Source organism: Callithrix jacchus, chromosome 7 (assembly GCF_049354715.1).
Source record: "Callithrix jacchus isolate 240 chromosome 7, calJac240_pri, whole genome shotgun sequence".
NCBI classification, from domain to species: Eukaryota; Metazoa; Chordata; class Mammalia; order Primates; family Cebidae; genus Callithrix; species Callithrix jacchus.
The window spans coordinates 40,614,689-40,642,585 of NC_133508.1; the positions used below are offsets into that span (position 1 = coordinate 40,614,689).

Below are 27,897 nucleotides of genomic sequence, written 5' to 3' on the forward strand. Positions count from 1 at the left end.
AGCAGACATCAGGCCACGTGCAGGACGCTGGGCCGAGGCACCGCATTTGTGGTTTTTGTGATTAGGTGACATTCTGGAACAGGCAGATGTAATCTGCAGGGAGAGAAAGGTCAGGGATGATGGGGACCAGGGCTGGGGAAGGGTTGGGAAGGGGCTGGTGTTGCTGGGTGTCAAAGGGCCACAGACGTGGGGGCTCCAGAAATGGAGACGTGCTGTTCTTTTAGTTCTGGGCTGAAAGTCCTGGATGCAGGGGTAGGTGGTGTCTGTTTCCGTCCTGGGCCTGCAGGTGGCACCTGCTCCCTGTGCCCTCACAGGGTCATCCCTCTGCCCCAGGACCCTGGCGCCTCCTCGTCTTCCTGTGAGGACACACTCCTACCATGCAGCGCTGGCCGTAATCACATCTCTTCAGCCTCATCAGCTCTTCAAGGCCCATCTCCAAAGACAGTCACACTGGGGTGGGGCTGAGACTTGTGAACCGGGGAAATATCATTCAGTCCAGAGAAGCTCAACGAGGGAACTCTGCTGGACATGTCCCATCATGACAGGGAGGCTGGCTGCGCGCGGGCAGACACCTGCCAGACTCAGCGGCTCCCACATGCATGGCGGGTGGGCTCTAATGTACGTCACATGGACCTTGAGGCAGGTGATGTGTTTCTAAGTGGGAACTGGCACCAGGCTGTCCTCTGCCTGTCCATCCCTTGGGTCCACCTGCACCCAACAGACCCATGACCCACAGCCGTGGTGTGGCTGCAGCCTGATGAGTCCAGAGATTGGCCCAGTCCTGAAGCCCCTGGGAGGTCCGGCCCAACCCCGGGAAAAGCCCAGTTATGCCCAAGTCTCAGAAGACGCTGACATCCACAGGGGCCCTGTCCCTGGCTGCCTCCTAGGGCTTCCTGGGGCCGCTCCCTCCCTGATAGTCATGGGCTCTGAGGAGGCTGCATTCCACCACGGGCTCTGGCAAACCCAGGTCTCTCCACCCAGCCACTCCAGCCCGGCCCTGGCTTGTATTCACTCCCTCACCCCGGCACTGTGTGCTTCCCGGTGCTTGTGTGATTGCACACATGTGCACACTTTCCTTGGCTGTATTAGTGTGCTTGATTGTGAGGACAAAGTCCCACAGCCTGGCTGGCTGAAGCCATGAACATGCATTTTCCACAGTCCTGGAGGTCAGAGGACCCAGAGCCAGTGTAGGTGGGTTGGTTCCCAGCAGCGTCTCTTCCTGGCTTGCAGATGGCACCTGCTCGTTATGTCCCCACTCGGCCTTCCCCTTGGGCAGGGCAGAGAGAGGGGGCATGGTGTCTCTCCCTCCCCACAAGCCCACCTCCAAATGCATCGTCACTGGGCCTTAGGGCTCCACACAGAAAATCAGGGGAGACACAGTTGGGTCCAGAACCGTCTGGGCTGGAATTCGGGTTCCCGGGGTAGCTCTGCCAGGGCAGCAGCCTTGGAGGCACAGAGCTCTCCTTCCTCATCTGGGCTCATCCCTGGGGCTGAACTTTGCTGAGAGGAGCGGCTCCCTGGGCCTGGGCAGCTCCCAGAGCACTGACCACGCTGGCTTCAGGGAGTACTGGTGTCTGAAGAGCGCCGGGCAGGCAGGTGTCCCAAGTGGGTGGCTGGAGAGGCTGGGAGCCACTTTCACTCTCTATCTCCTCCCGTCTGCAGTTTTGGGGTTTGTACCCACTGTGTGCAGCTGTTCCCGGGGGTGGCTGGAGAGGCTGGGAGCCACTTTCACTCTCTCTCTCCTCCTGTCTGCAGTGTTGAGGTTTGGACCCACTGTGTGGCTTTTGCACGGGAAGTGGATAGAGAGACTGAACCACCATTGCTGGGAGAAGGCTGGCACCAGGGACCTGTGGTTTTCCCAGAAGGGAGCCCTGCCATTGGACAGCGGGTTCCAGTCTGCTGCACAGGGCCTGCCGCTCTCAGCCCTGGCCTGTGGGATTCAGGAAAGGGCGGCTCCAGCTGCACTGCCAGTGGACTAGAGCCACTGATTTGCACACTTACAAATGGTGAAATGGTCAGTTTAACGTGATGTAGCTTTTGCCACAGTGAAGGAAGCATGCAGCCAAAGAGTTTAAAACAGCTCAGAGGAGGCCTGGGTGCCCACAGAGAAGCCCTGCATCCTGACCATGTGGCACCAGAGGTTCCCCAGAAGACGGGGTCCCCGGGGGAGACAGGGCCCTCCCTGCATGTGGGTTCTCTGCCTGGAAGCTCATCATTCCTGTGGGTTATCTCACCATCAAAAGTCATCTAAAGGATGAACGGTGTGAAACGGAAGTGATCAGAAGTCACTGCATGTGCAGGGCAGTGACTCTCAAAGCTGGGAGGAAAGTCCTGCCGGCAGCCAAGGCTCCTTCTCCAGGTCCCCAGGTGCAGAGGGGCTGCCCCAGGCAGGGACTCCAACCCCCTCTCAGCCGGGGCCAGGCCTGTGGGGTCAGGGTCTTCTCAGGGCAGAAGCCCCACTGCCCCAGCGAGGGGCCAGTCTGTGGGAGCCACGCGGACGGTTCCTTTTTAAACGCAGGAGCTGCCGTCCTCATTTCTCACTGAATGGTCATCATGGAAAGTGAGAAGGATGGTGGGGCTCCTCCCATGGGGGAGACAAGGTCACAGGTGGGGAAGCCAGACCCTCGAGTGTGAAGTGGGGGGGCACAGGATGGGGGTGGCCCGGACCCAATGAACTGGAGCTGCGCCAGGCACGGAAGGAGCAGGGGCAGTGACTCCTGGCTTTGGGCTTCTCAGGTCCTGCCCAGCGCTGCCTGTGCTATCTGCAGGAAAAAACAAGGACTTCTGCCTCCCTGTGCTCCCTACCCTCCCGCCCACATGGCCAGGATGTGACTGTCAGCACAGGGACTTCTGCAGGGCTTTCTCAGACAGGTGGCTGCCCATCTGGTCTCAGCCTCCCCTAAGCAACTTTCCAGGATCCTGCAGAAAGACCCTCCCAGGCCTGGGCCTTCCCTGGTCTGCACAGGGCTGTGGCTGGACGCTGGGCTGTGACCCCAGATGGCAGACAAGAATGCTGGGGCCACTCTGCCGGAGCCTGGGCTTGTTTGAAACCTACGACCTAAAACTCTAAAACCCTCAAGAAAACACAAGCCTCTTGACGTTGGATTTGGTAGGGAGCTCCTGTAGAAATAGATATACAGGAGTTTATAAAAATGAGTTCATGTAATGAAATGCAACACATGGAATAGGAGAAAATGTGTCAGATCAGGCATTCCATCTAGAATATGTAAAGAGCCTTGCCACCCAGCAACATCAGAAACAAACACTGGATTAAAAAATGGAATAGGAGTAGAATGGAACTGACACACAAATGGCCACCATGCCCATGAAGCGAGGCTCTGCCGAGCATTAGGGAACTGGGAAATGCAAATCAGAACAGTGGAGAGGCCGCCTCAGGCCCCCAGTACAGACAGTAATAATTTTTTTTTGAGATAGAGTCTCACTCTGTCACCAGGCTGGAGTGCAGTGGTGAGATCTCTGCTCACTGCAACCTCCGCCTCCTGGGTTCAAGTGATTCTCCTGCCTCAGCCTCCTGAGTAGCTGGGAATACAGGTGCACACCACCATGCCTGGCTAAGTTTTATATTTTTAGTAGAGACAGGATTTCACCATGTTGGCCAGGCTGGTCTTGAACTCCTGACCTCAGGTGATCCACTCACCTTGGCCTCCCACAGTGTTGGGATTACAGGCGTGAGCCACCGTGCCTGACCTTGAGAGTAATAATTGCTGACGAGGAAGGGGAGAGATTAGAATTCTCCTGTGTAGGGCTGTTGGGCCCCACGTGGTCGTGGGGTGTCCTTTATGCTGTACTGAGGTGCAGGATCCAAGAAATAGAGACAGGACACTGAAGAACTGGTGAAGAGCATTTGGACTCAGGGGGCCACGCCACCTGTAAACGGAGATCAGCGAGAGCCCCAGATGCCCAGAAGCATCTGTATTTTCTGTATTTATGAGGTACAAGCAGGGGGCAGGGTCGTGAGTGAGGTCATCATCTATAGGCTTAGTAATAAGGCATACATAATCACATGAGTCACAAGTTAGGGGGCCACCTCATTATGTCACCTGGGCAGACAGGTGGGCTGTGCACAGTAGGGGGCCGTGTCGTGTGCAGTAGTAGAGGGTCATGTACAGAAAAGGGGTCCACCCCCATTAGGTCACCGAGGCAAGGAGGTGGGCTGTGTGCAGCAGGTGTCGTGCATAACACTTTTTATCTGGGGGCTGGAGACTTCAAAGGGTTTCTAATAGAAAGACACTGTAAGCCCGTGCAGTGGGAGCTGACAGACTTGTGCTCTTCTCTTAAGATATTTATGGGAGGATGATTTGAGCTAGCACAGAAGCAAGAAAAGACTGACAGGTGTACAGCCACAGTGACTGGTCACACCAGAGGGGTTCTTCTCCCTCGGTTACTTCCAGGATCTCAGGCCTGAGGCTGACTTTCCACAGGAACTGGATGCAAGGTGCCACAGCTCCTTTATCAGGAGGAGAGGCTCCTGCTCCAAGCCTGCCATGCAGCGTTTGCCCTTTCAGGTGGGGACGCTGCCGCCTGGGTCTTTGGTTCTCGTCCTGGTCTAGCTGTTTTCCCATGTGCTGCTTGTTCTGTGACTGCTCTAGGCATTCCTCCTACTACAGACTATTATATGGTTCTATGGAAGGATTCTATAAATCAGCACTAAATGTGTCGGTACAGCTCTGACTACGACACCTGTATGATTATATAGAAAGATTATATGGGACTAAGTATGCTACATGTAAGTATGATTGTATAAGCTAGATATACGTAAGCAGTAAGTTATACCTCAGGCACTAATTCTATAAACTAGTATGTGAGTATCTATAAAGGATTATATAAAGGAAACAGCTGAGTAACAACACTGTAAACTAAGATATTCTTCAGGCACTAATTGTGCCTGGGGTCTGGACAGTTCTTCCTCGGTGCCCATGGGGGGGTGTCACCCACACTCCTGTACTGCTGCTGGTGGCAATGTGGAAACATGAGGGCAGTTCCTTGAGAAATTAAAACCACAATTTCCCTGTGATCCAGCCCTTCCACCCTGGGCACAGATCCCAAAGAACTGAAAGCAGGGACTTGAGCGTGTATTTGCACACCCAGGGTCAAAATGCAGTGTTCACAAGTGCTCCGATGTGGACGCCAGGCAAATATTCATCCACAGGTGCGGGAATCAGGCAGATGTGGCTGGTAGGTCCAGGGGAAAGTGCTCAGCCTTGAAGAGGCAGTTCGGACACAGGCTGTACCATCAATGAATGTTGCGGAATTTATGCCACGTGACGTAAGCCATTCATAAAAGGCAAGTGCTATCATGATGCCACTTCTATGAGGGGCCTGCTGTCGTCAAGTTTACACAGAGGAGGTGGAGCGGAACGTGCAGGGGCTGGGAGGCTTGTAGTGCTTCACACGTGCGGGGCTCCAGTCTAGGATCATGAACAAAGTTCAGGAGATAAGTGGTGGTGCTGGCCGCAGCAGCGTGAATGTACCTAATGCCACTAAATGCTTCACATGGCAAATTTTATGTTATGTATATCTTATCACAATTACAAAATAATTTTTAGGCTGGGTGCAGTGGCTCACACTTGTAATCCCAGCACTTTGGGAGGTTGAGGCAGGTGGATCGCTTGAAGTCAGGAGTTCAAGATCAGCCTGGCCAACATGGTGAAACCCTGTCTCTACTAAAAATACAAAAATTAGGCCAGGCGCGGTGGCTCAAGCCTGTAATCCCAGCACTTTGGGAGGCTGAGGCGGGCAGATCACAAGGTCAAGAGATTGAGACCATCCTGGCCAACATGGTGAAACTCTGTCTCTACTAAAAATACAAAACTTAGCTGGGCGTGGTGGCGTGCACCTGTAGTCCCAGCTACTAGGGAGGCTGAGGCAGGAGAATTGCTTGAACCCGGGAGGTGGAGGTTTCAGTGAGCCAAGATTGTGCCACTGCACTCCAGCCTGGCACCTGGCGACAGGACAAGACTGTCTAAAAAAAAAAAAAAAAATTAGCCAGGCAGAACACATCTGTAGCCCCAGGTACTCCGGGGGGCTGAGGTGGGAGGATCATTTGAGCCTGGGTGGTGGAGATTGCAGTTAGCTGAGATTGCACCACTGCACTACAGCCTGGGTGACAGAACCAGATTCTGCCTCAAAAAGAACAAAAATAAAAAGAGAAGAAAAAGAAAGAGAAAGAAAGTCGATCAAATCCCTGTAATATACGGTGGGACTTGGGGAAACCCAGCTGCCTTTCCCCAGGGGTCCTCTGCACCTGCCCACCTAGTTGGAGTCCGTGAGGTTCTCATGGGAAATCTCGGGCCTTGAAGGAGGGGGATAGGCAGGATGGCAGGGCCAGGGGCCATGTGGGATTGAGCTGGAGCATTTGGGCATCCTCTCAGCCACAGTGGGGTTGTGATTCCTGCCGCTCAGAAGCAAGGTGAGCCGGCTCAGAGTGGCTAACAACTGAGTGTGTGGTTGGCAAAGGCGGTTACCAGGGTCTGTTTTACAGATGAGGAAACCGAGGGTGAGACAGGGCGGTGACTTACCTGTGGTGACCAGCTGGGCGGTGCCAGAGCCAGCATCTGAGCAAGCTCCAGTCTGATTCAGGTCCTGTGATCTCCCCACATCCTCACAGTGACCCATCTGTGCGCACATACGTGCGTTTCTGTCCTGGGCACAGCCCCTCTAACCTCTGCAGGGCCCAGGGCTAGAATCAAGATGTAGACATGAGAAGAGGCAGGAAGGTGTGTGCAACCATCAAAACAGGCTGGCCGGGTGTGGTGGCTCACACTTGTAATTCCAGCCTTTCAGGAGGCGACGGTGGGTAGGTCACCTGAGGTCAAGAGTTCAAGACCAGCCTGGCCAACATGAGGAAACCCTGTCTTTACTAAAAATACAAAAAATTAGCTAGGCGTGGTGGCACAAGCCTATAGTCCCAGCTATCTGGGAGGCTGAGGCATGAGAATCACTTGAACCAAGGGGGTGGAGGTTGCAGTGAGCCAAGATCACAACACTGTAATCCAGCCTGGGTGACAGAGCAAGAGTCTGTCTCAAGAAAAAAAAAAAAAAAAAAAGAGAACAGGCCGGGCACAGTGACTGACACCTGTAATCCCAGCACTTTGGGAGGCCGAGGCGGGCAGATCACCTGAGGTTGGGAGTTCGAGACCAGCCTGACCAACATGGAGACACTCAGTCTCTACTAAAAATACAAAAATAGCCAGGCTGGTGGCGCATGCCTATAATCCCAGCCGAGGCATGAGAATGGCTTGAACCTGGGAGGCAGAAGTTGCAGTGAGCGGAGATTGCACCACTGCACTCCAACCTGGGCAGCAAGAGCAACATTCCATCTCAAAACGAAACAAAAAGCCAAAATAAAACAAAACAGAAAAAGAAAACAGAGTCAACAGAACAGAACCTCAGATGTCAAGATATGGGTGTCAGTAGACAGTTTAAAAGTAACTCATTGGGTCGGGTGTGGTGGCTCACACCTGTAATCCCAGCACTTTGGGAGGCCGAGGCGGGTGGATCATGAGGTCAAGAGATCGAAACCATCCTGGTCAACATGGTGAAACCCTGTGTCTACTAAAAATATGAAAAATTAGCTGGGCATGGTGGTGTGTGCCTGTAATCCCAGCTACTCAGGAGGCTGAGGCAGGAGAATTGCCTGAACCCAGGAGGGGGAGGTTGTGGTGAGCTGAGATCGCGCCATTTCACTCTAGCCTGGGTAACAAGAGCGAAACTCTGTCTCAAAAAAAAAAAAAAAACACCAAAAAAATCAAAGAAAAACTCATCAACATGTTACTAGAAACAGGAAATGCTGTCTAAAGGGCCATCTACACCTCCTTTATCAGGAGAGGCTCTTGCTCCAAGCCTGCCATACAGTGTTTGCCCTTTCAGGCAGGGACGCCTCCACCTGGGTCTTTGGTTCTCGTCCTGGTCTGCCTGTTTTCCCATGTGCTGCTTCTGTTCTGTGACTGCTCTAGGCATTCCTCCTACTACAGACTATTATATGGTTATATAGAAGGATTCTATAAATCAGCACTAAATGTGTCGGTACAGCTCCAACTACAATATCTATATGATTATAGAGAAAATTATATAGAACTAAGTAGATATAAGTACTAAGCATGATTATATAAGCTAGATATATGTAAGCAGTAAGTTATACCTCAGGCACTAATTGTTCTGACTGTAAACTAATACATGATTATATATAAAGGATTATATAAAGGAAAGAGCTCAGTAATAACACTATAAGATATTCTTCAGGCACTGATTGTGCCTGGGGTGTGGACAGTTCTCCTTCCTCGGTGCCCATGGGGTGTCACCCACAGACTTGGAATACGCCGGTGCCTTGACTTCTCCAGAAATGTGAGAAGTCTTTAGAAGCCATGTAGTCTATGGTAGTTTTTTCTAAATAGCAGCTTCAATAGACTAAGACCCTCTCACCGTCAACGGCTCCTCAGTGGACAAGCTTAATGAGATGGCTGTTTTCATGGATGTGGCGCCAGGAAGCCCAGGGATGCTGGTGAAATCTCAGGGTGAATCCCTTCGGCCTCTCATAGTGGCAGCACCTCCTGTGTCTAGGGCAGTCCTCCACGAGCGTCTCGCGCCCCCCACCTCTCACAGGGCGTGCCAGGAATGCAGGCCCTGAGCACCCTCCCCCATTTCTCAGGGTGGTCTGCCCTGAGAGTCCCCTAGGGACAAAGAGGAGCTTGCTCACTGCTTGCTGCAAACAGCTGAGCCCCCCGCAGGGCTCCTCAGTGGCCATGCAAAGCCACTGACTGCGCAGTGCCCACCCAGACCCACCCACATCATACCTGTGGAACTTTGGGGCAAAGAGAGAAGGCCAAACACACAGGTGAGCACCTGTCTGCCATGCCGTGAATGACAAAGTCCTTTGTCTCTGACCCTGGAGTTTCATGTCTTCTGTCAGCTCCCTGATGCAGTAACGGGCCAGCTCTTCCTTTGTAAGAAAGCTAAAACCCAGTCCCAGAGCTGACACCGCCCCCACAAGGGGGAAGCATTCTTTCCTGCCCCTCAGACAGCCTCCTTGGCCACATGACATGCTCTGGCCAGTGGCATCCGAGTGGAAGTGACATATCCCAGCTCTGCAAGGTCGCTGGGAGAGCGTGCTGTGGTTTCTCCATCTCCCCTCCATGTTCTCCCTGTCAGGAGAACAGCGTGTTCCAGAGAGCCAAAGCTTGCTCAGCCTGGACTCCAGAATGAAGGAGGCAACAGGAGCTGAGCCAGCCTGTGGCCGACGAGAAACATGAGTGGGAGGTGAAACTTGGTTGCTGTGACTGACAGAGGCTTGCGAGAGAGCTGACCAACATGTCACTGATGACAGAAAGTCGACATGGGTGTAGAAGGAGCTGTCTCCTGAGGGTGTCTGCACTGATTTGTGTTACACCTGAGAATAAAGTAAGCAAACCTGTCTATTTACTTTAAATTGTGTGGGCCGGATATGTACAGTACATGGAGTTAAGACAGGCTGTTCTGGCATATTCACTATTTGGAATTCGAGGAGGTTAAAAAAACAGGTGTAGAAAGAGCATTCTGATCTCTTCTCTGTTTCTTAAAAGCAGAAGATGGAAATTCCTATGGGAAAGATGATCTCCCTACACTAGAGAGCTCTGATGCTCAAGGATGAGAAGCTGAGACTGGTGAGTGCTATGCAGTCCTTGACCACCTTTCTAGCCTGCCCATATCAGCCAGCTGCTTCCTCAAACCTCACTGCCCTTTGTCCAGTTCAGGCCCTAAGTGACTGAGTCTGCTTCACTGGGTTTTCATTTCCTTCTGAGGGCTCCTAAGCCACATCCAACTTGAATCAAATACACTGGCGGCCGGGTGTGGTGGCTCAAGCCTGTAATCCCAGCACTTTGGGAGGCCAAGGCGGGTGGATCACGAGGTCAAGAGATCAAGACCATCCTAGTCAACATGGTGAAACCCCGTCTCTACTAAAAATACAAAAAATTAGCTGGGCATGGTGGCGCGTGCCTGTAATCCCAGCTACTCAGGAGGCTGAGGCAGGAGAATTGCCTGAACCCAGGAGGCAGAGGTTGCAGTGAGCTGAGATCGGGCCATCGCACTCCAGCCTGGCTAACAAGAGTGAAATTCCGTCTCAAAAAAACAAAAAACACTGGCATGATGACCTGTCTCATCTTGATTTAACTCTTGGGCCCAGCCAGGACCCCAAAAGGATGGAGGTGGAGTTTTTCAGCCCCTACATATGCAGACACATACACGGCTTCTCAGCGTCTTGGCCACCTCTGCTCTGCAGCATTGGCGCCAGGAGGCTGCAAGCTCCTTCCCTCTCCTCTGCCCGCTGGCTTCCTGTGAGGCTGCTGCAGTGGACGGCATTGGTGGGACATGCCAAGAGAAGAACTGATCTCACATTCTTGTTTCTGGGGATGTCTCTGAAAATGGCTGAATCACATCTGGGATCCCAGCTTCCCAGGAGGCTGCAGCCCCTCCTGCATAGACCGAGACAGCAGGGGACTCTTCCTGAACACCCTGAGAAGGTAGAGGAGCCCCCTCCTGCTCAGCCCCAGACGGCAGAGGGGCTCCTTCCTGCATAGCCCGGCACAGTTCAGGAGCAGGGGGCTGCACTCCTGGGCTCTGGAGCTGCCACAGCTCCTCACTCCACGTGCCTCCCCTTTTTTATTTTGCTTTTGCCCTTTCTGACATAGTAACAGTTCTGTCTGGACGGTCACCACCCCAGCACCCTCTCCCAGGGCAAGGGCATAGGTGGAGGCAGCAGCACCCCTCCTGGGCCCCCCTTTATTTGGGGTCCTGTGGAATACAGGGTGGGGTCTCCCCCTTCCTTCTCCAGACCGTCCAGGTGCCCAGAGCTGTCCTGGAGCCTGGCGAGTGAGGCCCAGTGCTAGGAGATCAAACTCTGCCAGGCTGGGCCCACCCAGGTGGGAGCCCAGCCTGGGTGAAGCTGTGACTTGGCAATAAAAGCTGTCACAGGGCTGCAGTGGGAGGAACAGGACGCCTCTGCCAGGTGCTGGACCGCGGTGCACTTCTGGTAGCTGTGCTTATCTCCCTGGGTCCATTTTGCCCTAGGTTTGGGGGTTACAGCTGATATGCAACCGGCATGAAATGAACAGCATTTTATTATTAAAGACAACTCGTACATGTATAATTGAGATACCGCTGCATTTGCGGGGATTTTCAAGCCAAAATCAGACCACACGGAAAGGCTAAGCCCTCGGGCTCCCACTGCTGGGATCCCCGCCCCGCAGTCACCCAAGCTCACGACCTCTCACTCGTCCCTTCCCCTCAACCCTGGATCCAGCTCAGTCACACACGAGCCCGCAGGGAGACCCCTGCCGCTCCCGGGACCACCCCTGGTCCCGCCACCCCACGCCACCCCAGCCGCTCCGGGACAACCCCTGGGCCCGCCGCCTCCCGCCATTCCCTCCCGCCCCCGGGACCATCCCGAGCCCGCCGCCAGCCCCTGGGACCACCCGAGCCCGCTGCCTGATCCCCAAGACCATGCCAAGCCCGCTGCCCTCCCCTAGCCGCCCCCCGCCACCCCCCGGGACCACCCCGACCCCGCTGCCCGCCCCTCGCCACCCCCCGGGACCACCCCGAGGCCGCTGCCCGCGCCTCGCCGCCCCTCGCCACCCCCGGGACCACCCCGAGCCCGCTGCCCGAGCCCCCCGCCATCCCCCGGGACCATGCCAAACCCGCTGCCCACCCCCCGCCGCCCCCCGCCCCCCCCGGGATCACCCCAAGCTCGCTGCCCGCCCCCCGCAGTCCCCCGTCACTCCCCGGGACTATGCCAAGCCCGCTGCCGGACCCCAGCCGCCTTCAGCACAGGCGCGCACAGCCCAGCTCCGCCCGCTGCGCCGAGGGCAGGCCGGGCTCGCATATGTAATGATGTGGGCGTTTCCTTCCAACTTTGGGACCCAACGGGGAGGCGGGGCTGGGGGCGGGACGCGGGGGCGGGACCGGGATGCGAGACGCGGGACTGCCAGGCCGGGAGTGAGGAGGCGGGAGGGATCCAAGCGGGCGGCGGCGGAATTTGGAGCTGCGATCTCCCGGCTTGGCCTGGAGTGGGCGGGGAAACCAGGCGGGACAAGGGTCGGATCCGACGGGGCGGAGCGGGTCTCAGGGTGCGGCCGGGGTTGTGACCCGGCGCGCCGCGGCCATCTTGGGGGCGGGGCACGAGGCGGAGACTAGCCCGAGAGGCGGGGCCATGGCATCTCGGGGCGGGACCAGGCATCTCAGGGCGGGGCCTAGAGCTGGATCTGGGAGCCAGGAGCCGGGAACCTTGAAAAAGGGTGGGCCGCGGGCGCCTTGAGCACTGTGGACCTTGCCCGCGTGGGTGCGTGTGTCCTGAAGCATGCGGTGACCGGGGAGGTGAGGCCGGGCGGGCGCAGGACGGGGGGCGCCCTAGCAGCGAGCGAGTGGTGGAGCCGCGGGACCGGGCGGGGTCGGGGTCGGCGGGGCGCGCCCCTGACCTGGCAGCCCTGCAGGCCGTGGAGCTGCGGAGCCTGTGGCGGGAGCGCGCGTGCGTGGTGGCCGGGCTGCGGCGCTTCGGGTGCGTGGTGTGTCGCTGGATCGCCCGGGACCTCGGCAGCCTCGCGGGGCTCCTGGAGCAGCACGGCGTGCGCCTGGTGGGCGTGGGGCCCGAGGCCCTGGGTCTGCAGGAGTTCCTGGACAGCGGCTGTTTCGCGGGAGGTGCGTCCTGTTCCTGCCGCTGCGGCGCGGAGACTCTTCTCTAAACTCGGTGTGTTCGGGTCCTTCTTGCCAAGCCCCGGCCCTTCTGTCTCCTGGGCGGCCTTGATATGCCCACGGATCAGCGTCCCTCCTCTCTTTCTGCCTCCCCGCCCCCCAGCTGGTGGCCCGGTGGTGCCCTGCAAAGACCTGGGCCCAGCAGCAGAGTCTGGGCTAGCCTTCTGATTTCCAGAGCTCTATCTGGATGAGAGCAAGCAGCTTTATAAGGAACTGGGCTTCAAGCGGTGAGTGGGGCGGGCACCCAAGGGGTAGTGTGGGGTGGAGGACCCGGGGGTGCCCACCACTCCCTGCCACCTCCTGTCCCTGCTGCCCTCTGCGGTGCTGTCCCCTCAAGCCTTCCTGGGCAAGGCAGGTCTGGTGGCACTGCCGACCAGCCCTTCCGCCAGGCCTTCACTTTGGTGTTACGAGCCCTCCGTCCAAATCTTGCTCTCCGTGTCCAGACCATCTTGGGGGTGGAGCCTGGTACCCCATCAGAGGCAATGCAAGCTTTCTGGTGTCTGTGCCACAGGCCACCTCCCCTGCTTGGCAGCTGCCAGCTGAGCCAGATCCCTGGGCCCACCCAGCCTGGGGCCCCATCTGTGTTCCCTGCACCCTTTGTGGGCCCTTGGCCAGCAGCCATTGGGCTTGCGGTCCAACCTGCCAGTGGGCTGGGCTGGCTGCTGATCTGGCAGCCTGTGCCATCTCTGAGACCTGGTGAGGTGGGTGGGTAGGGTGGGGTGAGGCATGACTTAGGAGCTGGTCTCATGGCCTGGAGCAGGCTCTGGACCCAGGCTTCTCTGGAATCTGGCTGAGTGTGCTGGTGTCTTCGCAGGTACAGCAGCCTGAGTATCCTCCCTGCTGCCCTGGGGAAGCCCGTGCACCATGTGGCTGCCAAGGTTTGTACAGGCCAAGGCTGTGTAGGACGGGGGTGGTGGGAGTTCCCAGGGGCCTTCCCTCTGGGTCTGACCCAGGCTCTACCCACTCCTGGCAGGCCAAGGCTATTGGCATCCAGGGGAACCTGTCTGGGGACCTGCTGCAGAGTGGAGGGCTGCTGGTGGTCAGCAAAGGTCGGTTAAGGGAGGGCCCGGCTGCTGCCTTGGGGAGGGCCTTGCTGCTCTCGGTGGCCCAGCCCAGGCCCTCTGGCTAGTCAGTCTCATCACAGCCCCTCCTCTGCAGCTGGCCTGTTCAGCATGTCTGCTGGGCTGGGCGGGGCTGCGGCAGAACAGCTCACTCATCTGGGTAGCCAGGTGGGGGACATGGCCGACCAGGGCTGCCCCGCTCCCCCTCCTCCCAGTACATGGCTGCAAAATGCAGGCCGCCTCCAGGGTGTCCCGACAGCCTGCCAGTCACTACAGGTGGTGACACAGGCAGACTTTGGGTGCCCTGACTGCCCGCCCGCTGCTCCAGGTGGTGACAAAGTGCTGCTGCATTTCATCCAGAAGTCTCCAGGCGATGTTCCGCAGGAGCATATCCTGCAGGTCCTGGGCATCTCTGCAGAGGTGTGTGCCAGCAGGCCGCCTCAGGTGAGCTGGGTCTTGGGGGCACTGCATGCCAACCCATGCCATGCCCCCAGGTCCCCTGGGATGTAGATGCCACTGTGACCCTACTTGCAGAGGGGCTGAGAGGGGCAGAAGGGCAGTATGGCTAGATGGACAGACACTGCGGGGCTGTCCTCAGAGGTGGGGGCTGCACACAGGCAGGGGCCGAGGGGCCTGTCCTCTCTGCCTCGGGAGGGCTGGGGGTTGTCTGAGGGGCCCTGTCAGGCATTGGTGTGGTCCTGGTGGCCGGCCTCTTATGCCCGGAATGGAGGGGAATGACTGACGGGTTGGGCTGCCTTGTGTCCCTCGTGTCTCTGTCCCTGCAGTGTGACAAAGAGTTGTGAGGGAGGTGAAGGCCCTGGCCTCCAGGATCTGGGAGGTGTCTGCTGCCCTGGGTGTGCTGGAAGTCAGCCTGGAAGAACTGTCCTGGCGTTGCTGGGCCGGGCTGCTGAACTTCTGATCCGTGGACAGCAACGAGCCATTAACCCTGCAGTTCCTGGGCAAGCACTGCTTCGCCAGCCCCCGAGCCCTGCAGCCCCCGTGGCCCCCACCTCGCTCGCAGGGCAGCTGTGAGTCCCGGGGGTCACCTTCCTGCTTTGCAAGTGTCTCTGGAGACTTTGGGCCTTCAGCTTGTGCGTCACTGGGGAGGGGATGGTGACCTCACTGCCTTGTCACTTCCTTCAAAGGCAACAGACCCCAGCCCATGTCAGGAGAGGAGCGTGGGGTCAGGGTGAGGCTCCAGTGGGGCGAGGTCAGTGCCTGTGTCTGTGGGAGCCACTCAGGAGAGTGGGTTTTCAGGGCACAGATGGGCTTGATTCCACCTGGTGGGGCCATGGGCCCTGGAGACCCTCGGGTGGTGGGCCAGCCCGCCACAAGGCCCTTTTCTGGTGTCAGAATCACTGCACCCGCTGGGGATGGCCTGCGAGGCCTGTAGGGCAGCGGCCTGGGAGGGTCTTGGTCCAGTTAGGTATGTCCAGCTTCCTGGCCACCTTTCCTTGGAGGTCCCAACAGGTCCAGAGCAGAGCCCCTCACCTCCCAGGTCAGACTCCCTGCTCAGGGCCCTCCCCTCCCATGCAGGCTGATGACAACCACAGTGCTCCCAGTCCCCCCCAGTTCCGACCCAGAGACCACTGTGGCCTCCTGCTGGCCTCATGGCTCCCTTCCTGCCCCCAACCCCACCCTCACAGCAGCCATTTAAAAAAATGCAAAGCAAGGACCACACCCCTTTTCTTTCAGCCTGTCCTCTGGCGTTCAGTTACACAGCTAAAATTCCCCCAGTGGCAGTTCCCTAGGTTCCCCCAGCGTCCCAGCGGGGCTCCCCACATCTGAACATGTGGTCCCTGGGGGCAGGCACTTGGGGGCACCTTGGTCACTGCTGACCCTGGACTGGACCCTGGGAAATCTGGCTGGAACCGGCTCCCTCCCCCTCAGCTCCCAGCTGTCACTCTCCCCCCCAGGCAGCTGTCTCGCCCGAGGCCACTGCCACCTGTCTGCTCACCCTAGTCTGTCCCAGACAAGCAAGGCCTCCGATTTCTTTGAAGCATTTACTTAGCTCAAGTCTGAAGCTGTGGACACTGGGAGACTGCGCTTTGGAGGGTGGGCAGGACACAGTCTTTGTAGGGTTGTGGTGGGGCGCTGAGCCCTGAGAGTGTCTGTGGAGGGGGCTCTGGGCTGCCACTGTACCGGACACTGTTCATCCCTGGGTGTCAGGCAGGTGGCCGCACTGGAGGCCAGGCGCAGATACCTGGCAGGCAGGTTTGACATGGCCAGCTGGGGCGGGGCATCTGCTGGGTCTCCGCTGGCTGCACGTTCTCCACACAGGCCTCCAAGCAGCGGGTGGGCGTGGGCCACGCAGTGCGGCTGGGCCTTGGCTACCACACGCGGCATCGCTCCTTGGGGTGCATGGGGGTGCCCTGGGTGCAGTGGAATGTGTCTGCGAAGGCGGCCAGGTTCTGCAGCGAGCCCAGAACCCTGTGGGTGTGTGGATGGGCAAGTGTGACTGAGCAGGAGCGTCGCACAAACATGGCCACTTTTAATTCCCTTGACTAGAAACCAGCCCAACGTCAGCCTAATGGCTAATGTCAGCATGACCAGAAAGATGCCAACCGTGAGATAAACTCCCTCCAACCAGAAACACGCCAACCCTGCAATAAAACTTTCCTCACACAGAAACGTTCTGAGCCTGCGATAAGCTCTCCCTCCCTAAACCCTTAAGTACTCTCAGTTGGTAAGAGAATGCTCTTGAAATCAGCGAGAAGCCCCATCCAGGTTCATTCCCAAAGTAAACCTGTTTTTGACTGTGGAGCCGCTTTTTGTGCTTTTTTCTTTAACTCTTACAGGCCACTGGGGTGGGGTCGAGGGGGTCATGGGTGGCAAGGGGGGTGTGGGCATGGGAGCACTTGCCTGTATTTTAGGGGACTGTGGACGTCCGTCTTGATGGACTGGATGGCAAACTCGGGCCGGTAGGACCCACACCATACCTGTGGGCGTGTGGGGGGCGTGGTTACAGAAGATAGGGGTGGGATGGCCGGGAGGGGTGGGGGAGGGTCTCCACCATCCCCAGGCTGTCCCTTCTAGGGTGGGGTGGGGGGAGCCAGTGGGTGTCCCCCCTCCTCCCATCAGCACTGGACTCCTCCAGCTCCCACCCTGCCCCTCATGCTTTTCCCCCAAGGGGCCTTCCATGCTGTGCTCTGGTCCCCAGAGCGGGTCCTCCAGAGATGAGCAGGGAATCGTGGGGACGGTGGGACCAGGACTGCGGCTGCCACCTGGGCGTAGTTGATGAAGAAGAGCTGCTCGTGGGTGAGAGCTAGGCCGGGCAGCTGCTGGTCCTTGCCACCCTCTGCCATCCACTTGAGGTAGGCCTGCAGGCACCGGACGGGAGCTGGGCTCGGGCCTGCCAGCCTGGACTCCAGAGCCCTCAGGTGTTGGGGCAGAGCAGAGGTCTGGCTCCAGGACCTACCCCTGTGGGGGTACTGCTCCTGTAGGGACCCTGTGCAGGGCCCCTCCGCAGACCCCATGGGTGAGCGCTTACCACCTCAGTCACTCAGGGAACCCTGAGCTGGGCTTGGGGGGATCCCTGGCCAGGCAGCCAACTGCACAGCGCCTGTCCTGAGCAAACCCCCAGTGCCCCATCCCCTGCCAGGGTCCCCAGCAAGCCCTGGTGCCCCATCCCCTGCTGGGCTCCCCAGTGAGCCCCTGGCGCCCCATCCCCTGCCGGGGTCCTGAGCGAGCGCCCCATCCCCTCCGGGCCTCACCTGATAGGCTTGCCGCACTCCTCCATTGTCCGCAATGTTTTCCCCAAGGGTGTTGAATCCGTTCACCTGCGCACAGGAGCCAGGTTTGAGGGCAGCCGAGGCCCTGACTTCCCTCTCCCGAGGGACAGGGCTGGGGCTCCAGTCCCCCTCAGCCTCCGTGCTGGTGGCTGCGCTCACGTTCTGCCCCTCCGCTAGGTCCCAGGAGTAGTTGCCGTACTGGTAGATCATGCACTCCGACTGCTCCCAGAAGTGCTGGCTGGAGAAGTTACTCCACCAGTCCATCATGTTGCCGTTCTTGTCGAAGTTCCGGCCTGGGCAGGGGCAGAGGAGGGCTGCCCACACAGCCCTGGCCGTGCTGCGCCTGGCGTCTCCTGCCCCCACTGCAGGCAGCCCAACCACAGAGAGCCCACTGTCCTGAGCAGGCTGAGCCTGAAGAGTGTCGCGGGCTCCAAGGGGCAGCAGCTGTCTGGGGCTACACAGGCCCCCAGAGAGGGAGGCCTTCAGTGGCCTCCCATATTACCCCGAGGCAAGGGCCTAGCACCTGGGTCCTGATGTCTTGAAGCTCCAGAGTTTAAGGGCTCCTTCTGTGATGCCCAAACTCTAAGCCCCAGGTGAGGGGAGCACGTGGTCCCTGGGGACGTGGGGCTGCCCACGGAAGGTCCTGATGGCTGAGCCACAAGGGAAAACCAGCGGGGCCCCTGTCCCAGGTAGGGTGGTCCCCCCTGAGTGGCAGAGATCGGCATGGCCATGGTGGGGCTGGACACCCCCAGGGTGGAGGATGCCAGGTCTGGAGAGGCCCCCAGGCTGGGATCTGGGCTTCACTGCTGTGCTGGGCAGTGCTGTTGTTCCCATGTCACAGGCCGAGGGAGGAAAGTGCCCAGTGCTAGGTGGAGTCAGGGTCACGAGCTGGAGTCCCTGGGTCTCTTCCTCTATGGTGGGAGTGGATGCCCCCATGCAAGGTCCCAGCCTGGCATTCAAGGTCTGCTCTGCCCCTACAGCTCCCTGGGGACCTGGCCTCGGTGTCCCCACTGAAGCCACGAAGGGGCTGAATGGGCCACCCCCAGACCCCTTTCGGGCTCTTCCCGTGGAGAGGGGAGGGGAGCGTGGTCGGAGGGCGGCCCTCACCGCTGTTGTCGAAGCCGTGGGTGATCTCGTGTCCAATCACCGTCCCAATGCCTCCGAAGTTCAAGGCCTGCGGCTGCTCCTCGCTGAACAAGGGGGGCTGGAGGATCCCGGCAGGGAACACTGTCCCCAGGAGTGGGACAAAGAACAGGCTGTGAGTGGATGCATCTTCCATGCGCCAGGCTCAGGGATGGCGCCGCTGGGGTTCTGACATTCCACCCCACAGACTGGGAGGTAGAGGTCAAGACCCCTCAATTTACAGATGAGGACACGGAGGTTCAGAGGCAGACCCAGGACCCCAGTTCAGCTCCTCCCACCTCCTGTGCAGTCCCTCCTGGAGCCACGCACGGGCACAGCAGCTAATGTTCCCCTGGGGGCAGCAAGGGGTGCTCTGGGAGAGCGGGTGCCTGCTCCCCTTCTGAGAACAGGCTGGGATACCCCCAGGAGGAAGGGTCGGCAGGGGCTGGCAAGCCACCCCTTCAGCTCTGGCACCAAAGGGCCCATGCGGGTGGGGAGGGCAGGAACTTACCGATCTGGTTTCGGTTTGGGGAGTAGAACGCATTGACCACGGCCGCCCCGATGATCCACCTGTGATTGATAAGCCGGTCTCTGGGAGCCGCTTCTCCCAGGACCCTCTGGCCCCTCCCTGCCTCGATGGACCAGAGCCCACCCCAGCCATCCTAGAGCAGGGGCCAGGCCTATCCCAAGATCTGGTTCCTTCCTGGGGTCCCTGAGGAAGGGGAGACTTGGGCCCCAGAAAGCAGAGGGTGATGGGGAACTCAGTCTGAGACGGGCCCAGTGACTGCCCCTCTGAGCTGCCACTGCACCCCAGCCACGCATCGTCCCCCTGCCCACCAGGTAGCCCTGCACGCCTTGCTGACCACTCCCTGCCCTGCCCTTGCTGCACCAGTGACGCCACTCACAGATTTGGGTCCGCCTTTTCCCGAAGCTTCCTGAGGCCCCGCTGGGCGCCCACCTTGAGGTTCTGCAGACCGTTCTCAAAGTACAGGTCCTCCGAGAAGTTCAGCTGTGGGAGAGGGCCAGTCACTGCCAGGTACTCAGTCTGGGCCCTCAGCAGGGCAAGGGGAGAGGTCCAGGTTGGGGAAGGACCTCAAGCCTTGCCAGGCATCTGCACATGGACAGCTGGCTGTGGGTGCAGGTGAACCCTGGCAGTGAGGGTTTACATGACTCCAAGCAAGTCCCTCGTCCCTCCAGGCCTCAGTTTCCCCATCTGTACACTGAGAGTAGTACTGGAGCCACCACCCTAGAGGACGGTGGTGTTAGTGCCTGGTAGGAAGGCGAAGGGCTTGGCATGGAGCACCCCCAGGCAATCTGGGCCCCATGTTCACGGTGTGGGGGGTGGTTTGGGACTGGGGTGGCTACAAGGGGAGAAGTGGGCAGCAGTGGTGGGGGGGGCCCACGTTGGAGTACTCCTCGTCCAGGCGCCTGTTCCTCTCCTCCAGGATGTAGTCAGGGTGGCCAATCTGCTCCTGGATGCTCATGGCCTGAGTGGGGAGGAGGGGCCGGTCAGTGGCTGCCCCACTGTGGGAGGGGTCGGCTGGGGATCTGGTCAGTAGCTGTCCTACTGTGGGAGGGGTCGGCTGGGGATCTGGTCAGTAGCTACCCCACAGCGGGACGGGTCGGCCTGAAGCATCCCGGCTGTGCTCTCCCTGTCCTGTGGGTGAGGGGCTGGGGGGGCTCTAGGACTGGGCCCCCACCTTGCAGGCTCTTGGGAGGTTCAATGGGGACAGAACATGGGGGGCTTTGCCCAGCTGACTCAGAACACAACAGCCCTCTGGGGGTCCAGGTGGGGACCCTGGAGAGGTCACTTGGCTGCCATCTGTCACTTGGGTCCAGAGGGGTTTCTGGTGGGTCTGACCCTCGCTCCCAAGGTCACTGCTACTCACACTGGCTCCTGGGGAGCACTGGGGATGTCCCAGGCCTGGTTCCCATTCCCGCCTGCTTTTCCTCAGCTCTGTAGTGGGCGGGTGGTCCTGTCTGTGCCTCCCAGGATGGCCATCTCCCCATGGGGGGCCGTTGGGCGGGTCTGTTGGGGTGGCTGCCCGTGCCCAGGTCTGGTCCCGGCTGCCCAGCCTCTGTAAGCCACGCACCTTCTCTCGTGCCTTCTCCTTGGACTCCTCGTCCATCCAGCTCAGCTCATCCAGAGTCTCCACAAACACTGCCCGCACCTTGCCAACGAGTTCTCTGACCTGGGAGGCAGGCATGGCCCTCATGTCCCAGATTCACCCGGAGGCAAGGTGACCAGCCTTCGTCTAATCTGAGCCCCAGTGGGGCAAGGCCCAGGCCACCCACCTGTGAGCCTCTCAGGTGAGGTATAGGGCAGTTGGGGGATGACCCCCCTTTCAGGGTCCTCATGGGCCTGGGAAAACTTGTACCACCTGTGCCTTTCTCAGCTGGACCTGCAGGGCCCAGGAGTGGGGCTTGATGGCAGCTGGGGTCAGGGGCATGGGGGTGGGAGGGAAGGGCTTCCCTTGGCCTCCGTCTGGTGTGTTGGAGCAGACGTGGCTCCCCCAGCTGCCCCTAAGCCTGGGCGGGGCGGGAGTCCCAGGGCAGGGAGGCTGGGCTTCCCCGTGGAAGGCTGGCCCCAGTGGGCCATGGATGAGGTGCTCACCATGCTCTTGCTGTCTCTGGGGAAGGCCTCCCTGACGTAGAGTGAGCCCACGGCGCTTTCCATGTTGCTGTTGACGTAGCCTACACACTCACGCCAGCGCACCTCCTCCACCATCGTGCCGAACAGTGCCTGGGGACCACCGGTCATCCCAGGCACCCTTGTCAGCCTCCCCAGGCCTGGTGGGGTGCCCTGGGCTTATGTGGGGAGCAGACCTACCCATCCTCAGCCTCAGGGTGCCCTGGGGCCCGGCGGGGGGACGGATGGTCTCAGCCTCACCTCTGGGTGCTGCTGCAGCCAGGGGAGGATGGGGGTGCCATTGTGAGTGGGGGGGCTCCCTAGATGAGAGCTGGGCTGTTACCCTGGGGAGCTGGGGGAGTTCCTCCCCCGCCCCTGTCCTAGTTGTCTGACTGGACTCTGCTCTCCAGGACTCCACCTCCAGTCACAAGGCACAGGGCTGGTGCTGACCCCGGAGCAAGGCCTAGGACCACGTCTCTCTCAGCCACCAGCTCCTAGGCCCTGCTCTCCCCATTGCTGAAGCAGCTGTGAGAACACCTGCTCATCTGTCCCCAGGGACCCAGGGGCACAAGACTCGGCCCCAGGCTCAGGCCAGCCCGGGGACAGCTCTGCCCATGGTCCTGCCACGCCTTTGCGCTGCAGGATTTCCTGCCCTCCGGGAAGGGAGGCAGCCCTTCCTTCCTCTCCAGAGCTCCTAGACTCAGTGCCCCCCATGCTTGGCTCATAGATGTCTCTGACCCGCCATGGCAGCGGGAGGCTTGACCTGCCCCAGCTTGCCTGTGCCTCAGTCTCTCCATCTCGGTGGGGCCTCTGTCCCTCCCAGTGCTCCAGCAGAGGTCTTGAGAGTCCCGACTCCCCTCTGCCCTTAGCCCCTCTGCCCAGCCCCTCAGCCGTTGTGCTCCACATCTCCCCTCTGTCTGTCTGTCTGCCAGCGCCCTGGCCAAGCCTGTCACCTCCCCTGGGTGACATCAGCCTCCAGGCTGACACTGCCCCCACTCAGCTCACTCTCCCCAGAACAGCCAGAATGCCCCTAGGGCCTCCCTGTCTCCACCCTAACCCCAGCCCTGCAGCAGCCACAGTGACCAAAGGAGCAGGAATCTGACCGAGTCTCTGCTCTTAGCACCGCAGCGCCTTTCAGATGGGAGTATAACCCAAACTGGCTGCTGCGGCTGGTGGTCACCTCCCCTCCCTCCTGGTGGTCACCTCCTCTCCCTCCCTGCCCTCTTTCTTCTCCTTCCTGTCCTCTGCTGACCCCAGGTCCGGCCCCTTGGCCTCTGCCTGCTCTGGCCTTGGCCTCTGCCCTGGCCCTGGCTGTTTCTGCTCCCGGGAAATCACCCTGCAGTCTCTTTAGGCTTTTAGGTCTCAGATGTCACCTCCCCAAAGCAGTGCTCCCGCCCTCGTCCTCCCCACCACATCACACTCTGTGGTTCTGGCAGGGCTGCGTTCCGCTGTGTTGACTGCTTATGGTTGACCCTCCACCAGGGTGGGCGCCTGGCCCCGCCTCGTCCCTGTCTGGGGCCCTGGTGTGGACCTCGGTGCTTGCCCACAGTGTTTGCTCAGCACCGTGGCAGGGATGAGTGAGTGATGGGCCAGGCTCCAGGCGGAGGCAGGGCTTACCCTGCGGTAGTTCACTCGTGTGTCTTTGAACCTCTGACTCAGGCTGCCAATGCGGTCCAGCACCAGGCGCCAGGCCAGGTAGTTCTGTATGGTCCTGGGCAGAGGGTAGAGGGTTGTGGGGGACAAAGGTGAGTGGTCTCTGCAAGGGAGGGGATATGCTTAGGGCCCCTGGCTGGCATGTTCCACCCCAAACAGAGTTATGGGTGCTGGAGAAAGCCTCCAGGACAATCGCCTCCAGATCCAGCCAGTCTGCCCCGGAGGCTTGGGATGTGACACACCTGTAATGTGAGGCTCCACTGGCCACGGAAACTTAACCCCTCATGTCCCACACCCACAGAGCAAATGCTTCATAGGGTCCCCTCCTGGGAGCAGAAGCTGCGTTGGGGAGATGGGAGAGCAGGGCCAATGTCGAGGCCTTTGGAGCCTTCCCTGGGCCTCACCTGGCTGAGTAGGTGTCGAGGATGCTTTCAAGGTTCTGCAGGTAGGGGACGCCGTACACCACCACTTCCTCATCTGGCAGCAGCTTGACGTTCACAGAGGACAGCACGGTTTGTATAAAGAGAGTCCAGTTAAATCCCTGCAGACAGAGGAAGTGGGAGAAAGAGGGAGAGGGAGAAACAGTTCCTGGGAACCTAAGAAAGAAATCCAGCCCCCACTGAAGAATGTTCGAGGAATAAGAGAGAAGGTGCAGGCAGTTGGAATCAGTAAAGGGCGGTGGCATTATTACAGAACCTCCTACAGCTATACAAACACAGGCGACTATGCAGATAAATGCAAAAGCTAAGTATAACCGCAAATTCCTAGAAAAATGCAACTTAGCAAAAATGAAAAAAATAGAAAATATGAATAGTCTTCCAGGTTGAATCAATGGAACCTTTAATTTGAAACATTCCCACAAAGAAATTTCCAGGCCCATCTGGCTTTATCGGTGGACTTTATCTGATATTTAAGGAAAACTGCCATCTTACTAAAACTCTCCAGAGATGAGAAGATGCTTTTTGACTTGATCTTTGAGGCCAAGAATAACCTTACTACCGAAGTGAGAATATTAGAAGCAGAGCAAATGATAAGCCAGTCTTATGTGTGTTACAGGTACAAATGTTCTAACCAAAACATGAGCAAATAGAACCTAGCCATGGTTGTATAAAATGCTAACACATCACAGCCAAATTAGATTGATTCAAGGAATACAAGTTTGGTGTAACAGTTGAAAATCCAATCAGTGTGATTCACGAGGGTAACTGAATAAAGGAGGGAAGCCACGGATGCTTCAACAGATGGAGAAAAGGCATCTCATAAATCTGCCGTCTTGGCAAAGTAAAAAGAGAAGGGCCAGGTGCGGTGGCTCACGCTGGCAATCCCAACACTTTGGGAGGCTGAGGCAGGCAGATCACCTGAGACTAGGAGTTCAAGACCAGCCTGGCCAACATGGCGAAACTCTGTGTCTACTAAAAATACAAAAATTAGCCGGGTGTGGTGGCACACACCTGTAATCATAGCTACTCGGGAGGCTGAGGCACAAGAATTGCTTGAACCTGGGAGGCGGAGGTTACAGTGAGCTGAGATCACTCCACTGCACTCCAGCCTGAGTGACAGAGCAAGACTGCCTCAAAAAAGGAAAAGAAAACAAAAATAGAAGGAAAGTTCTGTAATTTGATAAAGGAAATGTATGAAACTGCAGCAGCAAAAACAAGTCCATAGCAAACATAAAATTTATTCATTTGTTTATTGATTTATTTTTGAGACAGACAAAAATTACCACGCCTGGCCAATTTTTGTACTTTTAGTAGAGACAGGGTTTCACCATGTTGGCCAGGCTGGTCTCGAGTTCCTGACCTCAGGTGATCCGCCTGCCTCAGCCTCCCAGAGTGCTGGGATTATAGGCATGAGCCACCGCACCCAACCAAACGTAAAATTTCATGGTAAAATGCTACAGGCGTTTCTTCCAACGTCTGCTGTCATGACATCAGCATTAGGCTCAAAGTCCTAAGCAGTCCAGTCACAGCAAACATGAAATAAAGCCAGGGACATCCTTCAGTTGGGGGGGCAGGAGTTTGGACCCCCTTCTGCCCTTGCCCTCCCCCCTCTGACTTGGGTGTCCTTTTCGGCAGCCGCACGCCTGTGTCTCCCGGTGACGGAGACCCTCGAGAAGGCCCGCTGCTCTGAGTTGTCTGAGAGGGTGGGGGACTCGCCCCTTCCCAGGCTGGGCCGCTCCTCTCTAGCCCCCATCTCTGATCACAGGGCGGGGCCTGGCCTGGGCACTGGGGAGGAGAGCTCCTGAGGGTGTGGCCAGGGGGAGCTGCTCCATCTGGCAGGCAGGACCAGGAGCCAGCACCGTGCTAAGGTTCTGAGTGGGGCCTGCGGTCTGAGAGCCCTGGGTGGGACTCTGCACACCCCCAAACACCAGCAGCTCCCTGAGGCCTCCATCCTGCTCAGGGAGCTGCTGGTGACCGGGGTTATCACAGCACCGCACAGATGGGTGACTCTGTCCCAGGATGGTGCAGTGGGTGCTGCTGTTCTGCCCAGCGACATGAGTAACCGTGCCGGCACTGCTCTGAGCAGTGTTGGTGATCAGTTACAGGGGCTCCCTGCTCGGGGTGGGGATGTTTCTGAGCTTAAATTCGAGGCAAGGTGCCCCCTCAGAGGGCCGCTTCCATGTCCCCCACGAGTCCCCACCTGGTCAGCACCAGCTTCCTGGGCGGTGTGTGCCTCACCTTCAAGCCAAACTGGCTTTGCAGCTCCTTCAGGCCCATCCGATGGTAGAGGGCGATGACATCGTGCCTCTCCTCCTGGGGTGCTGTGGCCTGCCAGGGACAGGGGTCACACAGGTGGGCGGCCCAGATGCAGCCTGGGTCTCCCTGCCAGCTCCCTGCCCGATCCCTGTCCGCCCCGCCCCTCACCTTGGCCAGCTGCGTCTCCAGCTGCAGCACCTGCGCCATGTCCTCCTGCACCCGGCGGCTGTCCCTGGGAAGGTTCTCGTCCTCCCGCAGCATCGTGGCCACTGACACCATGAGCTGCAGGTATGCTTCCCGAACCTGGGCCAAAGGACGCAGGGCGGGGCTGGGTGGGCTTGGCCACCATGGCCCCCGGGGCCTCTGTGGGGGTGGAGTGGGCGTAGGACATGGGGCAGCCCCGATGCTTGTCAACCCACCTTGGCCAGTGAGCTCTTGGGTACACAGAGTGCTGAGGGGGAGCTTCTCAGACACGTGACCTGTGCCCGAGCCTCTGGCTGGGGGACCCACCCCTGGAGCTGCTGGGGGCTTAAACTGTGTGGCTGCCTGTAAGGGTTGGCACAGGGTGGGTGCTGAGGCTGTGGGTGCCGGGGTGGGAGGTTCTGCATTTCGAGGACGGGCATGACAGTTCTGCCTCATGGAGCTGCTGCTGAGCAGAGATTGTCCCCGGGCCTGGCCGGCGTGTTGAGGGAACGTCTCCGGGGATGGTGGCAAGTAATGGGTTATGTCTGCCCACCCCCACCTCAGTGCTGGGCTCACTGCACAGTTGCTCACTACACCAGCTGCGGGGAGTGAAGCCGGGTGGGTGATGAGAAGGCCAGCCCATGGGGTGGGGGCCACGGGGGTCCGGTGCTGCAGTGAGGCCCCACCCACCTTCCGGTCTCTACCGCCGCTGAAGTAGTAGTCTCGGGACGGCATGCCCAAGGTGGGCTGGTCTATCTGGAAACATAGAAGCTGTGACCCCGGGCCAGGGGCCTAGGGGCCCCACAGCCTGGCTGAGGTGGGCAGCAGCCCAAGGACTGTGCCCGTGGACCGGTGCTCTGCCCAGGAGTCGGTGCCAGAGCTGGTGCTGGACTTGGGAGCCCAGGCCCTGCTCTGGGTGATGGTGGGGGTGCTGGGCTGGGTGGGATGGAGGGGCCCGCAGCATCCACGGCTCCCCCAGAGTGGGGTGCGTATTTGTTTCATGTGGTTTCTCTTTGGTCTCCAGCCCGTGGCCAGCAGTGGCTCCTCGAGGTCAGGCTGCCTGCTCTGGCCCCAGCCCCGCTGTCCAGGAGCCCCTGCCCCTCTGACCAGAGCCGGGTTGTGCTTTGACCGCCAGCTCGGCCACGAGGCTCCACAGGAACTGCATAGCCCATGGCTGTGGACAGGAGTGGGGAGCCCACCTGACTACCTGGCCTGTCCTCCTGCTGTGCTGCGAGAGCCCCAGCCAGGCTTGGGGGCCCTGCCTAACCCTGCCTACTGGCGCGGCGCGTACGTAGATGACATGCCGGCTGGAGTTCTGGTCGTCGTTCCAGACGAAGAGGTCGATGAGGACGCGCCTGTTGAACTGTGAGTTCATCAACGCCAGCTGCCGCTCCAGCTCCCACTTGAGGCCTGCGGAGGCAGCACCCAGGCTGGAGACTGGCGGCTCTGGGGTCCCAGCCCAGCCCCTTGTCAGTGAATCTGGCCTCCGGAGCCAGGAACTCAGGGGCAGAGGGTGGGGAGCTCACCTGTGGGCCTTGGAAGCTGGGGGATGTGGGGCACATTATCTCTAAGAGCCCCCAGGAGCGACAGGCGGGCCCCCAGGTGATGGGAGGGGGTTGGGCGCAGCACCTGGCACCACTCCTGCTCCCGAGAGAATGGAGTGCAAGCCCCAGGGCTGTGTCATGGTGCGTGAGCCGGGGCTGGCTTGGACCTGGGAGTTGATTCCTTCCAGGAGGCTGGGAAGGGCGCCCCTCCCCAGGGCTGGATGGGACTGGCCATGGGCTACAGCCTCTCCAGCATGGAGCCTGAGCTACCTCCCAGGACCCTGAGGTGGCTGTGGCTGGGTTGGGCCTCTTGGGGCTTCTGAGAGCAGGCAGCTGGAGGTTAGGGGTAGGATCCCTTCCTGGAAGACCTCAGCCCCAAGGAACCCTGGCCGGCGTCCTCTTCTGTCTGCCTATGAGGCTGCCACCAGGACTGGCCTTACCTGTGGTCTCGTTCCACTTGTCCATGGCCACTGGCCAGCCTCCCACCACCTCCAAGGTGTCGAGCAGGGGCTGAGAGCCTCGCCTCTCTATCACATC

The 27,897-nt window shown here is 59.0% G+C and overlaps 2 protein-coding genes and 2 long non-coding RNA genes across 17 annotated transcripts in view; 2 read left to right on the forward strand and 2 right to left on the reverse strand.

Annotated features, from left to right (window-relative positions):
• Positions 1–3,849: 3,849 nt before the first annotated feature.
• On the reverse strand, positions 3,850–8,981 carry LOC144576914 (uncharacterized). Its single transcript, XR_013519737.1, has 2 exons — positions 8,814–8,981; positions 3,850–5,429 (listed from the first exon to the last, which is right to left on the reverse strand). It is a non-coding gene; the product is annotated as an uncharacterized LOC144576914 (long non-coding RNA).
• Positions 8,982–9,118: 137 nt separating this feature from the next.
• Positions 9,119–11,145, forward strand: LOC144576912 (uncharacterized). Its single transcript, XR_013519735.1, has 3 exons — positions 9,119–9,417; positions 9,582–9,659; positions 10,277–11,145. It is a non-coding gene; the product is annotated as an uncharacterized LOC144576912 (long non-coding RNA).
• A 351-nt stretch (positions 11,146–11,496) lies between these two features.
• On the forward strand, positions 11,497–14,761 carry PRXL2B (peroxiredoxin like 2B). The gene is made up of 8 exons (XM_017973960.4): positions 11,497–11,877; positions 12,247–12,366; positions 12,483–12,687; positions 12,917–12,968; positions 13,556–13,619; positions 13,715–13,790; positions 14,131–14,246; positions 14,588–14,761. The coding sequence occupies exons 1-8, from the start codon at positions 11,497–11,499 to the stop codon at positions 14,603–14,605; spliced, it is 1,032 nt and encodes a 343-aa protein (XP_017829449.1). The 3' UTR covers positions 14,606–14,761.
• A 1,030-nt stretch (positions 14,762–15,791) lies between these two features.
• Positions 15,792–27,897, reverse strand: part of MMEL1 (membrane metalloendopeptidase like 1) — a 36,523-nt gene continuing 24,417 nt past the window's right edge. For 9 of the 14 annotated variants that reach the window (XM_035307460.3, XM_035307463.3, XM_078330096.1 and 6 more), the window contains 18 exons: positions 27,801–27,896; positions 27,108–27,226; positions 26,507–26,572; positions 25,802–25,936; positions 25,616–25,705; positions 23,342–23,478; positions 22,902–22,995; positions 21,270–21,398; positions 20,749–20,847; positions 20,059–20,142; positions 19,561–19,664; positions 19,167–19,225; positions 18,641–18,760; positions 17,693–17,826; positions 17,516–17,581; positions 17,027–17,122; positions 16,665–16,741; positions 15,792–16,232 (listed from right to left, as the gene is read on the reverse strand). In XM_035307460.3, the coding sequence (XP_035163351.1) occupies positions 16,133–16,232; positions 16,665–16,741; positions 17,027–17,122; positions 17,516–17,581; positions 17,693–17,826; positions 18,641–18,760; positions 19,167–19,225; positions 19,561–19,664; positions 20,059–20,142; positions 20,749–20,847; positions 21,270–21,398; positions 22,902–22,995; positions 23,342–23,478; positions 25,616–25,705; positions 25,802–25,936; positions 26,507–26,572; positions 27,108–27,226; positions 27,801–27,896 (1,805 nt within the window). In that variant the 3' untranslated portion in view covers positions 15,792–16,132. The remainder of the gene's footprint in view (positions 16,233–16,664; positions 16,742–17,026; positions 17,123–17,515; positions 17,582–17,692; positions 17,827–18,640; positions 18,761–19,166; positions 19,226–19,560; positions 19,665–20,058; positions 20,143–20,748; positions 20,848–21,269; positions 21,399–22,901; positions 22,996–23,341; positions 23,479–25,615; positions 25,706–25,801; positions 25,937–26,506; positions 26,573–27,107; positions 27,227–27,800; position 27,897) is intronic. The other 5 variants (XM_078330100.1, XM_054258716.2, XM_078330101.1 and 2 more) reach the window with 3 other exon arrangements.